Consider the following 11,099-nt stretch of genomic DNA (forward strand, 5'->3'; position numbering starts at 1 on the left):
CAGGCAGGGTGTGGGAGGAGAGATTCTCCACTAATCCCACTCCTCCATAGACCCTTCAGGAGCTATTTAGTGGTGCCAGTCATCATATACAAGGAAGCACTACTGTCTAAGGAAAGCTCAGTTTCCAAATTGCTAACAATGTACTGAAGTTTCCAGAGGAAACACTGCCTTGAACTAAGATGAAGTCTGCCTGCTGCTTTCTGAATTATCCAAATCAAGTAGAAAGGGCACATCACTGGGCTCTGGCTGGAGTGCCAGAATGCATGATAATGGAGGCAAGGTCATTTCACAGATTTTCTAGGGGTTCCCAGAGTCACCAACCTGTCTAGATAAGCTCAGTCTTTCTGGCCAAAGCAAACGAACCAAATCATGTCTAGGTTCCCAGGCCACCTCTCCCAGAAAATGACTTTATGAAAAATGGAATCCATGCTTGTCTTCTACAGATTGTAGTTCAGAGCTCAGCTAATAGTTCAAATGGTTAACCACACAGGAAAGCACCAAACCCAGTGGCTTCTCCTGCTAATTAGTTCTTTATGCCTTGGCTCCACCCACCCAGCTCTCTGTCAGTCTTTGGCACTCTTGAAGAAAGCCAGAGGGCAGGGCTGACACATGCCTGGTCCAGGTAATTATTGCAACTCCCTGCTCCTGTACCTGGAGAGCACCCCTCCTCTCAGATGATAGAACTGAAGGCAGGATGGATTAAAAGAATCCTGCTTCCTAGTCTCAAACTCTTGTGTCTAGAATGCAGTGCTCCCGGCACCTGGATGGCTCAGTCGGTTTAAGCATCTGACTCTTGACTTCCACTCAGGTCATGATCTCACAGTTTGTGAGATGGAACCCCTTGTTTGGCTCTGCAAGTTTGGCGTGGAGCCTGCTTGGGGTTCTCTCCTTCTCTCTGCCCCTCCCCTGCTTGCTCTCTCTTTCTCTCAGAATAAATAAACTTGAAAAAAGGGGAGGGGGCTTTAGAATGAAGTGCTCTTTAAAGAGGAGGAAAGGAAAGGGAAGAAAAGGTCACGTCAAGGTAGAAGGTGACATATCAGATCCCTTCTCTGCCAACAGGTCGTGCAGAGTTGGAAAGAACCTGACCCAGCTCTCTTTGTTTTACAGCTCAGAGAACTGCACAAATGGGGTGATTGAGCCAGGGCTAGAGCTCCAGTTTTCTAGTTAGTCCAAGCATCCTTTGTGCCACAGAGAGTATCTCTCAGGATCAGCACTTGTGAGATAAAGTAGCATTATCCTTCAAGAGGAGGCAGAAATGCATGGTGCTGAAAAGCATGGACCCAGATGCCAGACCACTGGATAAAAGTTTCAGTTCCACCAACTGCCAGTTGACTGATGGGTAAGCTACTCAATCTCTTTGTACCTTAGTTTCCTCACCTCTAACATAGGGATAATAATAATAGCTATCACAGAAGACTTATCAGAATGTAACTAATATGTGTAAAGACCTTAGAACAGTGTCTGGCACACAATAGGTGTGAGCTATTGTTATTAAGGAGCAACTGATTCACTCAGGTCTTTTCCTCCTAATCATGTACCTGGAATCTTTAGGTAAAAGGGAGACTCATTGCCCTTAAGGCCCTCCATGCCACGAATTCTTTCTGGAGCACCTGTAACAGTTTCTGGTTCTGTTACCTTACAAGCCACTGGATACTTGGAATCTTCCTGAGAAGGACCCTTGTGTGGGCCTTTGAGCTTTCCACCATCTTCCCTCCCCAGGGCTGTTCTGTTGATCCCCAGGTGTGCCCTAGAGAAGAAGAGGTAATACCTGGCCTCATGCTGGCCTCCAAGGGCCTTATGATCCAGAGCAAGAAATCCAGGCAGTGGGTGGATACTGGATGTATAGCAGCTTCAGGGACTAGTTGTTTTTCACTGGCTGTATTTTGATTAGGTTTCTTTTTATTTCCTCCTTAGTCTTTTTTTTTTTTTTAACTTATTTATTTTGAGAGAGAGAGAGAGAGAGCATAAGCAGAGGGAGGGGCAGAAAGAAAGGGAGAGAGAGAATCCCAACCAGGCTCTGCACCAACAGCGCAGGGCCCAACAGGGGGCTCAAACTCATGAACCATGAGATCATGACCTGAGCTGAAACCAAGAATTGGATGCTTAACCTAATGAGCCACCCAGGCGCCCCTTTAATCTTTTTGTTGTTGTTGTTAATGTTTATTTATTTATTTGTGAGTGAGACAGCGCGCTCGCATGTTCAGGGGAGGGGCAGAGAGAGAGAATCCAAAGCAGACTCTCAGCCATGGGCACAGAGAGCCCGACTTGGGGCTGAACCCACCAACCGTGAGATCATAACCTGAGCCAAGTGGATGCTTAACCTACTGAGCCACCCAGGCACCCCTATTTCCTTCTTAATCTTGATCGGTACTCAGATCCATGGATCCCAGCGGGAGTGAATGAGGGCTGGGACTTCCCTGGAACACAGCTGGCCATCAATTCAAACAAATCCCGGAAGACTTAGGAGTCAGGTTGGGCGTCTAAAATTTGGTTGTTGAAGGCCTGTGGCAGCTGCTTCTCCTTGCATCTGGTGTTCCCATGGGGTCAAGGTGGATTCACTCCCCCACCCAGTCTTTAGGCTGTGTTCTGCCTTGCTCCATGGAATCCTCTCTAAAAGGGTGAAATGCCTACAGTGACAACGTTTTAGGTTCTCAAGTGGTCGTTACAGCCATTAATAACAACGACAGTAACATCAGTGCCCCCTGTCAGGTACTCTGGAGCTGCCCTGGGCCAGCCTAGGCCCTCATCCAAGGGTTGAAATGACTCCCTCAAAGCAGCTTGCGGGACCTCTCCCCGGGAGGGTCTGGGTGTTCAGTCCCGAAGACCGGGACTGCCAGCCGGGACAGGCTAAATTGGGAGTGCGATTGCAGCAGAAATGCGGCGCGAAGGCACCTAATCTTGCGCGGTATGCCCAGCCCACCCAGGAGGCACGGAGGGCGGGAAGGAGTGCGCACAACCCGCGTGTACACATTCAATTACTTTCGACAGTTTTCTTTGGCCAGCGGACTGGCTACGGTGGCGCGGAGTCCACTGCGCTCAACTTTCCCGCCGCTGGAGGGGCGGGGCAGCTCTGGCCCCGCCCCCGCCACAGGCCCCGCCTCCGCAGGTTGATGGCAGCGGCAGCTGTGACTGCAGCGACGCCGGGCCTCAGAGAGCCGCAAGCAGTGGCTGGAGCGCTCAGACGAACACCCGGGCCCCAGACGCCGCGGACACCCGGAGAAGCAGTTCCGGCGCCCTGACGCCTCCCTCGGCCCCCAGCGCACCCCTAGCCCCCACTGCAGAGGAGTCGCAGCGTGAGCGCCCCTCGGCCCACTCAGGACCAGGTACCCCCCCCCCCCCCCCACACACGCTGCCACCGCAGCCAGCGGAGCGGGCGGGGTCTCCGGAGAAGCAGAGGTCTGCGCCCCCTCCCCCGCGCCGCCAAATTCGGTCCCGGGCGGGGCGGACTTGGTGTCTATATTTGGCCGGACAGCGGCCCGCGCGCCTGCAGGGCACCGACACCTCGTCTCCCAAGAACGCAGTGCTGGGGCAGGAGGCCCGAGGAGGGTGCGGGGAGGCCGGGCGTCAGGCCTGGGGCCATAGAAGCGGCGTGAAGGGCACGGGGAAGCCTGGGGCTGGGGAGGGGCAGGAGTCCGTGGCTGGGGCTTTGGAAAAGCTCGGTGAGCCCCCTGGGGAAGAGCACAACACAAACCCTGTTTGAAGAAAAGGATCTTCACCCTCCCCACTTCACCCACCCCACTCCTGCAAATCTGGCCATAGCCTGGGCGTTGAGGACCCCACCCCAGGAAAGTTGAGTAGGAGAGAGGACGCATAGAAGAACGGGACCAAAGTGTGGTAGGCAAAAGCCAGACCATAGTTAAAACCTCTTAGAGAAGCCAGTGAAGAGAAGCGTGGAAAGAGGAGAGATCCACTTACACTGTGTCCCCCAACAGGATGGGAGGAAATTGATGAAAATAGTAGCAGGAAAGGCTCAGGTTAGCTGACAGGAGGAAATTCTCCTTGGCATATTTTTAGAAACAGGCAAAAGTCCCTCTGCATGAACTGTTAGACATACAGGTTTGGGGATCTTGGGGGGGCTACAATCTTAGCCCCATAGCTGGCCTTGAGCCAAGATCCCACAACCAGGGCCTCTGATTCTGGACAAGGGGCTGCTGGGAGATAAACACTTCCTGAAGAGATGCTCAGCCAAGGCTGACAGCAGGAGGGCAGCCTGGCATGGACATTCCTCCCCAAATCACTTCAACTTCCAGGAAGCTTTCAGTCCCAAACTCCACTGTCTCCTGCCTGGGTCTCAAAAAAGTGAGTCCCCAAATCCTAACCTCTTGAATTAAGCAGCACTTTATAGGTGGCAAAGATCTCTCCCATACTTTAATCACCTGGAAGAAAACTCCCTGCTTCTAGGACCTGACTTGTGGCCAGATAACCCTTCTCACTTGTCATCCTCTCCCTACTCTTCCTCCCTCCCACAGCTCACAGAACTAAGGACCAAAGGCATTTCTGGGCACTGAGATCCTCCACTTCTACCCACAGCCATGAGCCGGCGTGTGGTTCGGCAGAGCAAGTTCCGCCATGTGTTTGGGCAGGCAGCAAAGGCTGATCAGTCCTACGAGGATATCCGTGTGTCCAAGGTCACGTGGGACAGCTCCTTCTGTGCTGTCAACCCCAAATTCCTGGCCATTATTGTGGAGGCTGGAGGTGGAGGTGCCTTCATTGTCCTGCCTCTGGCCAAGGTGAGGGATGAAGGGAAGAAAGCAGTGGGGAAGACACTGGCTGTAGCTCCTGGGGCCCCCTCCTTCAGTCAGGAGGGCAGTTTGTATCCACTGGCTGCTCCCTGTTCCCCAAGCCCTTGGGGACCAAGTGGGAGGCTCCCTCACCCTTCACAGAGCAGCAGCATCACAGTGCCCTGCACCCACTCATAGCCCATCCCTCACTCCATGCAGCACCCTGTTGCCAGCAGGGACAAGAAGAGTATTATGAAGATAGTTGGGAAGCAGTGGAGCCAGGGCCTGGCCCAGACTCTGTCCCCATCTCTCCTAATGCCACGCCTCCTCATGTTTTGGGTGTGGGATCTTTCTCCCCAGAGCAGGGTGATCATTGGATTAAATCACACCCCAGAGCAGCACACTGAGGACAGAGTCAAGCTCTTTCCAAAGAGTCCCTGGCCACCTCCCCACTGTGGTTCTTACAGTGGGATAGAATGAGAACGAAAGGCAGGGGGACATGACACATAAGGCCAAAGCCCTCCCTACCCCAGGGATGGAGGCCAGCAGTGACTGCCACCTTTGATGAGTGGCCTCAAGCCTCTTAGAAATCTCCACCCCCCAGGATGGCCACCTGAAGTCATGACCTTGACCTGGATCTGGCCCCTATACCTTGTTAAGGGAGGCTCCACAGGTGGCAGGGTCAGAAAGAGGCCTGACAATAGCCAGTGACTCACTTGGGGACAATGCAGACATCATCTAAGGACACCATCCCCAGGGCTCAAATTTCAAGCTGGAGCCACTTCCTCACCCAGTACAACTGCCATTCCAGTGCTACACAGCTACCCCACTCCCCTACTGCCTGGTCTGGACTGACTCCAGCCCCTGGAAAGGCTTCAGAGCCCCCATAAAAAGCCCATAAGGACCAAAGTAGATGAGCGCCAGCTCAGGCACTAGGAGTAACTGCTGCTTGTGGTTCCAAGGTCAAACCAGTGACAAGGGGGAGACTTGCCAAGGGGGACAAAGAAAGGGCTATTGGCCACTGCATTCCATATTACCTCACCTTGACCTCTTCTACCAGGGGCTTCCTATAGACATTCTCACTGGGAGAACAGGCCCAAGAACAGCCTCCTCCTAATAGGTATTTTTGCAAGAGCTCTGGACTGAGAGTTCAAGTACTGACTCAACCAGTATCTTGCTCTGTGTCTTTGCCTAAGTCATTACCTCTCTGTGTCTGAGATATTAAATGACCTCAACTCTGCCTTCAGTGAAGTACAGGAAGTAGTTGGATGGGGCTGAAGGTGCAGAAAGGGGTTTGCAAAGAGAAAATAGGTGATAGAGTACTGAGATGTAAACAGGTCCACTACCTACCCCCAAAAAACACACAGGAAAGTGACCCTACAGCTCCCTCTCTGACCCCTCCAGACAGGACGAGTGGATAAGAACTACCCTCTGGTCACTGGGCACACTGCTCCAGTGCTGGACATCGACTGGTGCCCACATAATGACAACGTCATCGCCAGTGCCTCAGACGACACCACGGTCATGGTAGGAGCCAAGTGGATGCTTCAGGGCAGTTGGGCAGGGGAAGGGGGGAGGGCTGCCTCACCTGTGTTAGGGAAGGTGGTAAAAGAGGTGCTAGGTCCTAGGGCCCTACCCTGCCCAGCTCCCAGGCTATATTTAGCCACATGCATACCGGCTCCCAGGATGCACTTCTTAGGACTAATTATAGCCGTGGCCAACTTGAGGCCTGAAGAGCAAGGGGGCAGTGCTCTGAAGTCTCCCTGCTGGGGTGTATAGAGAGGTCTCTGGAGAGCTGGCAGTGCCCCCTCCTGGCTCCCAACTGCTTCTGCCTGGGGCAGGTGCCATGACATCTTGCCCTGCATTTGATTTTTACCACTCAAGAGAGCCTGTAGGGTTGGGGGCGGGGTGCTGAATAAGGGAGGAGTAGAGGGACAAAGCAGGCCCCTCATCCCACTTACCCTATGCCTTTTCCTCCCCACCTAGGTGTGGCAAATTCCAGACTATACCCCTATGCGCAACATCACAGAACCCATCATTACACTCGAGGGCCACTCCAAACGTGTGGGCATCCTCTGCTGGCATCCTACTGCCCGGAATGTTCTGCTCAGTGCAGGTCTGGGGCCTGGGGGAGGGGTCCCTACTGTAGATTGTGGGGGGGCAAGCAAAGGCAGGACCCAAGTAATGGTGACTGGCTGCTCTGGACAGGTGGTGACAATGTGATCATCATCTGGAATGTGGGCACTGGGGAGGTGCTCTTGAGTCTAGATGACATGCACCCGGACGTCATCCACAGTGTTTGCTGGAACAGCAATGGTAGCCTGCTAGCCACGACCTGCAAGGACAAGACCCTGCGCATTATAGACCCCCGCAAGGGCCAGGTGGTGGCGGTGAGTGCTTGGCGTGGCCATCCCCCAACCAGCTGTCAGGCCCCTGTACCCTTAATCCTCTGAGCCCCTAGTCCCAGCTCTCGCCTCCCCACCCCAACCCAAGGCCACCCTCCTTCCAGTGTCTGCAACCACTGCTCCCAGCCCTAAGTAAGCCCACAGTCCACAATTTTCTGCCCCGCTCCTGTTCCCTCCACTCCCCTGCATCTCAGAAGCTCAGAGCAGTGCTCTTTCAGTTGTAATTGAGCGAGAAGCTGACAACTCTATCCCTCCACCAGAACCTGCATGAAACCTCCCGCACCCCTCTCCTCTCAGCTGTCACCCAGCGCCATCTTCCAGGGTTTGGAGCCCGACACGGGCTCTCTGGAAGGCCCCTTTCTGCCCTAGTCAACCCACTGGGCGGCAGGGAGAGAGGCGACAACCCTCGTGCCTCATTAGTCCCAGCTCGGTACCCTGGCAGGGCGGCCGCACCTGCCTCACCAGCCTCAATTTTACGCGGGGTGCGGGTGCGTGGGGCACGTGCATGTCTGCGCGGAGGGCGCGCGGAGGGCGCGGCCGGGGCGGGGGCGGGCCGGCGAGCGCTCTAACCCACTAACCCCGCGAGCAGGAGCGAGCCCGGCCTCACGAGGGCGCCCGCCCGCTGCGGGCCGTCTTCACTGCAGACGGGAAGCTACTCAGCACCGGCTTCAGCAGGATGAGTGAGCGGCAACTCGCGCTCTGGGACCCGGTAGGCCAGGCCGCGCTGGGCACACGCGCTCGCTCCTTCGCTGGGCCTGCCAGGAGCGCCCTCCCAGGCCGCGGCCGGTGCCCGAGAAAGCGGAAGCGGAGCGGGGAGCTCCTGTCTGGGAAAAGCCTCGCTGCGACCCGGGGAGCCGGCAGACATCCCCTGCTCTAGGGATCAGCCTCTGAGGGTGCTTAAGGGCTCGGGATCTGCTGAGAGGCCCGCGCCTCCCACTCTCTCTGGGCCCAGACGCTCTCCAGGCCAGCGGCCAGCCAGGGCCCCCCAGGAAGCTGAGTAGTTAGGCCCTCTTCTGTCTCCAACCCCCACCCCTACCCTGTCTCTTCCCCACCAAAATCAGCAAGCTGGTTGCTCGGCCCTCCAGGCTCTCCAGAGCAGGCAACTGGGTGACGCCTCTCCCTGTCTCCCCCCTTCCCCCAGGAGAGGTTTGCGGCCCACGAGGGAATGAGGCCCATGCGGGCCGTCTTCACGCGCCAGGGTCATATCTTCACCACGGGCTTCACCCGCATGAGCCAGCGAGAGCTGGGCCTGTGGGACCCGGTAACGCAGCTGGAAGCTTGGGGTGTGTGCCCCGGGGACTGGCATCACGGGAGAGGGGCCAGGCGCCCCCCACCCGCAGGGCATGCCCACCTGGACTGGGCTGGAGGCTGCTGCCCCCTTTGCAGCGCCTGCCATCCCCACACCCACCCCTCTGCCCAGTTTTGCTGCGTCGCCTGAAGGAGCCCACGCTGGCACCTCCACCTGGTGATGCCGAGTCCCTGGGGGTGGTTTGCGGTGACTGCATGCGGCGGCGCAGGGGTATATGTGCGGGCGGGGGCGCGGGGGGGGGGGGAAGCTGCGTTCTCCAGAGCTGCCTTGGGAACGCTTGGAGTTTGGAGCGGGTAGGAAGCTTAAAGGGGCTTTCAGGGGATCCAGAAATGGCACGTGGCCAGGGCAGGGCTGGTCACGCCTCCTGTGCTCGGGCAGAACAATTTCGAGGAACCAGTGGCACTGCAGGAGATGGACACAAGCAACGGGGTCCTACTGCCCTTCTACGATCCCGACTCCAGCATCGTCTACCTATGCGGCAAGGTGCTTGCGGCCGGGAGGGAAGTACAAGGGCTTGACCGAGATGTTGAAATTCTGCCTGGGAGAGTCTCTGACCCGACTGGTTTTGCAGGGCGACAGCAGCATTCGGTACTTTGAGATTACAGACGAACCACCTTTCGTGCATTACCTGAACACGTTCAGCAGCAAGGAGCCTCAGAGGGGCATGGGTTTCATGCCCAAGCGGGGACTGGAAGTCAACAAGTGTGAGATCGCCAGGTCAGCAGCCTTCTCGCTTGCCATGTCTGTCCCCACTAGCCATTGGGGAAGACACAGGGACTTGGGGGGGGGGGTGTCAAACAGGCTTGTTTCGGTGCCAGTCTCAGCATTAACTAGCTTAACACTCTCTAGAAACTTCAGTTTCCTCATCTGTAAAATAATATAAACACCCCATCAGAGATGTTTTACCAGCTGGGCCAATAATGTGTTTTGAAGTACAGAGCATGATAGGGGCTCAGCAAGTGTTGGTCTCCAATCCATTGATCCCAGGCAGAAAAGGGGGTGGGAGCCTGCGGGGGTGTTGAACCCCGCTCCCTTCCAGGTTCTACAAGTTGCACGAAAGAAAATGTGAGCCCATCATCATGACTGTGCCCCGCAAGGTGAGGAGGCTGGAAGAGGGGTTGAGCGAAGGCTCCGAGGAGGAAGGGAGCGGAGCAGACCAGGCACTCTGCTAACACTAGTCTTCCTCTCTCCCCACGCCGCCCGCAGTCAGACTTGTTCCAGGACGATCTATACCCAGATACGCCTGGCCCTGAGCCAGCCCTAGAAGCTGACGAATGGCTATCTGGCCAGGACGCGGAACCCGTGCTCATCTCGTTGAGGGACGGTTACATACCTCCCAAGCACCGCGAGCTTCGGGTCACCAAGCGCAATATTCTGGACGTGCGCCCTCCCTCGGGCCCCCGCCGCAGCCAGTCGGCCAGCGACGCCCCATTGTCGGTAAGATGCGGCCTCGCTCCACTCCGGCCCAGTCTACACATCCCCCACTACCGATCCCTTCCAGACACAGCCTCTTCTCTCCTCTGTGCCCCAGCAGCAGCACACTCTAGAGACGCTGCTGGAGGAGATCAAGGCCCTTCGTGAGCAGGTGCAGGCCCAGGAGCAGCGCATCACGGCTCTGGAGAACATGCTGTGCGAGCTGGTGGACGGCACGGACTAGTGCAGCGCGCGGAGGGGAAGCTCCGAGCCTGGGGGGCCCTGCCGGACCGGGAGCACCCTTGGCCCCGCCCTGGTTCTTGGTCTGGAACTCGGACCCCGCCTCTCTGGGCTGGGGCCGGGGGCGGGACTGGGAAGGGAACTCCGCCCCTCGCGGGAGTCCTGGATAAATGGAGCGTCGCAGAGACTCGAGTCTGCCTGGCACCCGCCGGGCTGCGTGCCTCGTCCGGGACTCAGCAGGAGCTGGCCTTGGGAGACCCGGGGTGACAGGGACCTCAGCAATGGTGCTGCACGGCGAAGCGGTGTCCCCTCTTTCCCCCGGTCAGGGCAGGGGAAGTGCTTAGTATTAGCGCTATTCTTGGGGATATCTGGGAGCTTGGGCTTGACCTCAAAGGGGTGGCGGCGATTCGATGGGTCTCCCCAGACCGACTGGGGTTAAGTTAGGCTTCTCCTTCTAATCAGTTCACTTGATTTCACTACCCTAAGTGGTAAAACGTATGGGTGTCACCCCAGTTCTACAGACATACACAACCTGTTGGCTGTGGAGCCGAATCCACCGGCTACACCCAGCAGTCTATGGCAGAGGGCTCTCTTCCTTCTTTTCACCCACAGGGGAGAGGGCGGCTTCCTCACTGCACCCCCGCCGGAGAACTAATCAGAAAACTGGCATGGAAGCAGGTTCACACCCTCCTTCACATCCCCCCCCCCCCCCCCCCCGTTACCCGCCCCCCACTGCCTCCAGCCTTCTGCTGTGGCCTTGACCCTAGGAGGAAAACAAGACGTACGGAATGAAATATTTTACTAAGTGCTCAGTCTGTGCCTCCTGCATGGGTGGGGATGAGGGGGGCAAGACCCAAGCCTCTGTAAATGCTGTCCCCAGGCTTGGGGGGGACAAATGCTCAGGACCCACTAGGCATTCTTTTACCTCAAAACCCTCCCACACTGAGTTTCAGAAAGAACCCCTAACCCGTAGGTGGGTGTTCTTCCCCAGTAAAGCCAGCTAGGAAAAGC

General features: G+C 56.6%; 1 protein-coding gene across 8 annotated transcripts; it reads left to right on the plus strand.

Annotated features, from left to right (window-relative positions):
• The first annotated feature begins 1,185 nt into the window (after positions 1–1,185).
• CORO6 (coronin 6) lies at positions 1,186–11,099 on the plus strand. 8 transcript variants are annotated; one of them, XM_045487818.1, is made up of 13 exons: positions 1,186–1,339; positions 3,107–3,323; positions 4,470–4,730; positions 6,126–6,248; positions 6,708–6,837; positions 6,930–7,111; positions 7,716–7,835; positions 8,814–8,918; positions 9,007–9,152; positions 9,475–9,532; positions 9,642–9,872; positions 9,967–10,064; positions 10,701–11,099. In XM_045487818.1, the coding sequence occupies exons 3-13, from the start codon at positions 4,533–4,535 to the stop codon at positions 10,741–10,743; spliced, it is 1,434 nt and encodes a 477-aa protein (XP_045343774.1). In that variant the 5' UTR covers positions 1,186–1,339; positions 3,107–3,323; positions 4,470–4,532; the 3' UTR covers positions 10,744–11,099. The 8 variants fall into 8 exon arrangements, with proteins under 8 accessions (XP_045343774.1, XP_045343780.1, XP_045343776.1 ...); XM_045487820.1 differs by lacking the exon at positions 7,716–7,835 and adding an exon at positions 8,268–8,387 and having other exon boundaries at positions 1,189–1,339; positions 3,107–3,396; XM_045487819.1 differs by lacking the exon at positions 7,716–7,835 and adding an exon at positions 8,268–8,387 and having other exon boundaries at positions 1,189–1,339.

Source organism: Leopardus geoffroyi, chromosome E1 (assembly GCF_018350155.1).
Source record: "Leopardus geoffroyi isolate Oge1 chromosome E1, O.geoffroyi_Oge1_pat1.0, whole genome shotgun sequence".
Taxonomy (NCBI): domain Eukaryota; kingdom Metazoa; phylum Chordata; class Mammalia; order Carnivora; family Felidae; genus Leopardus; species Leopardus geoffroyi.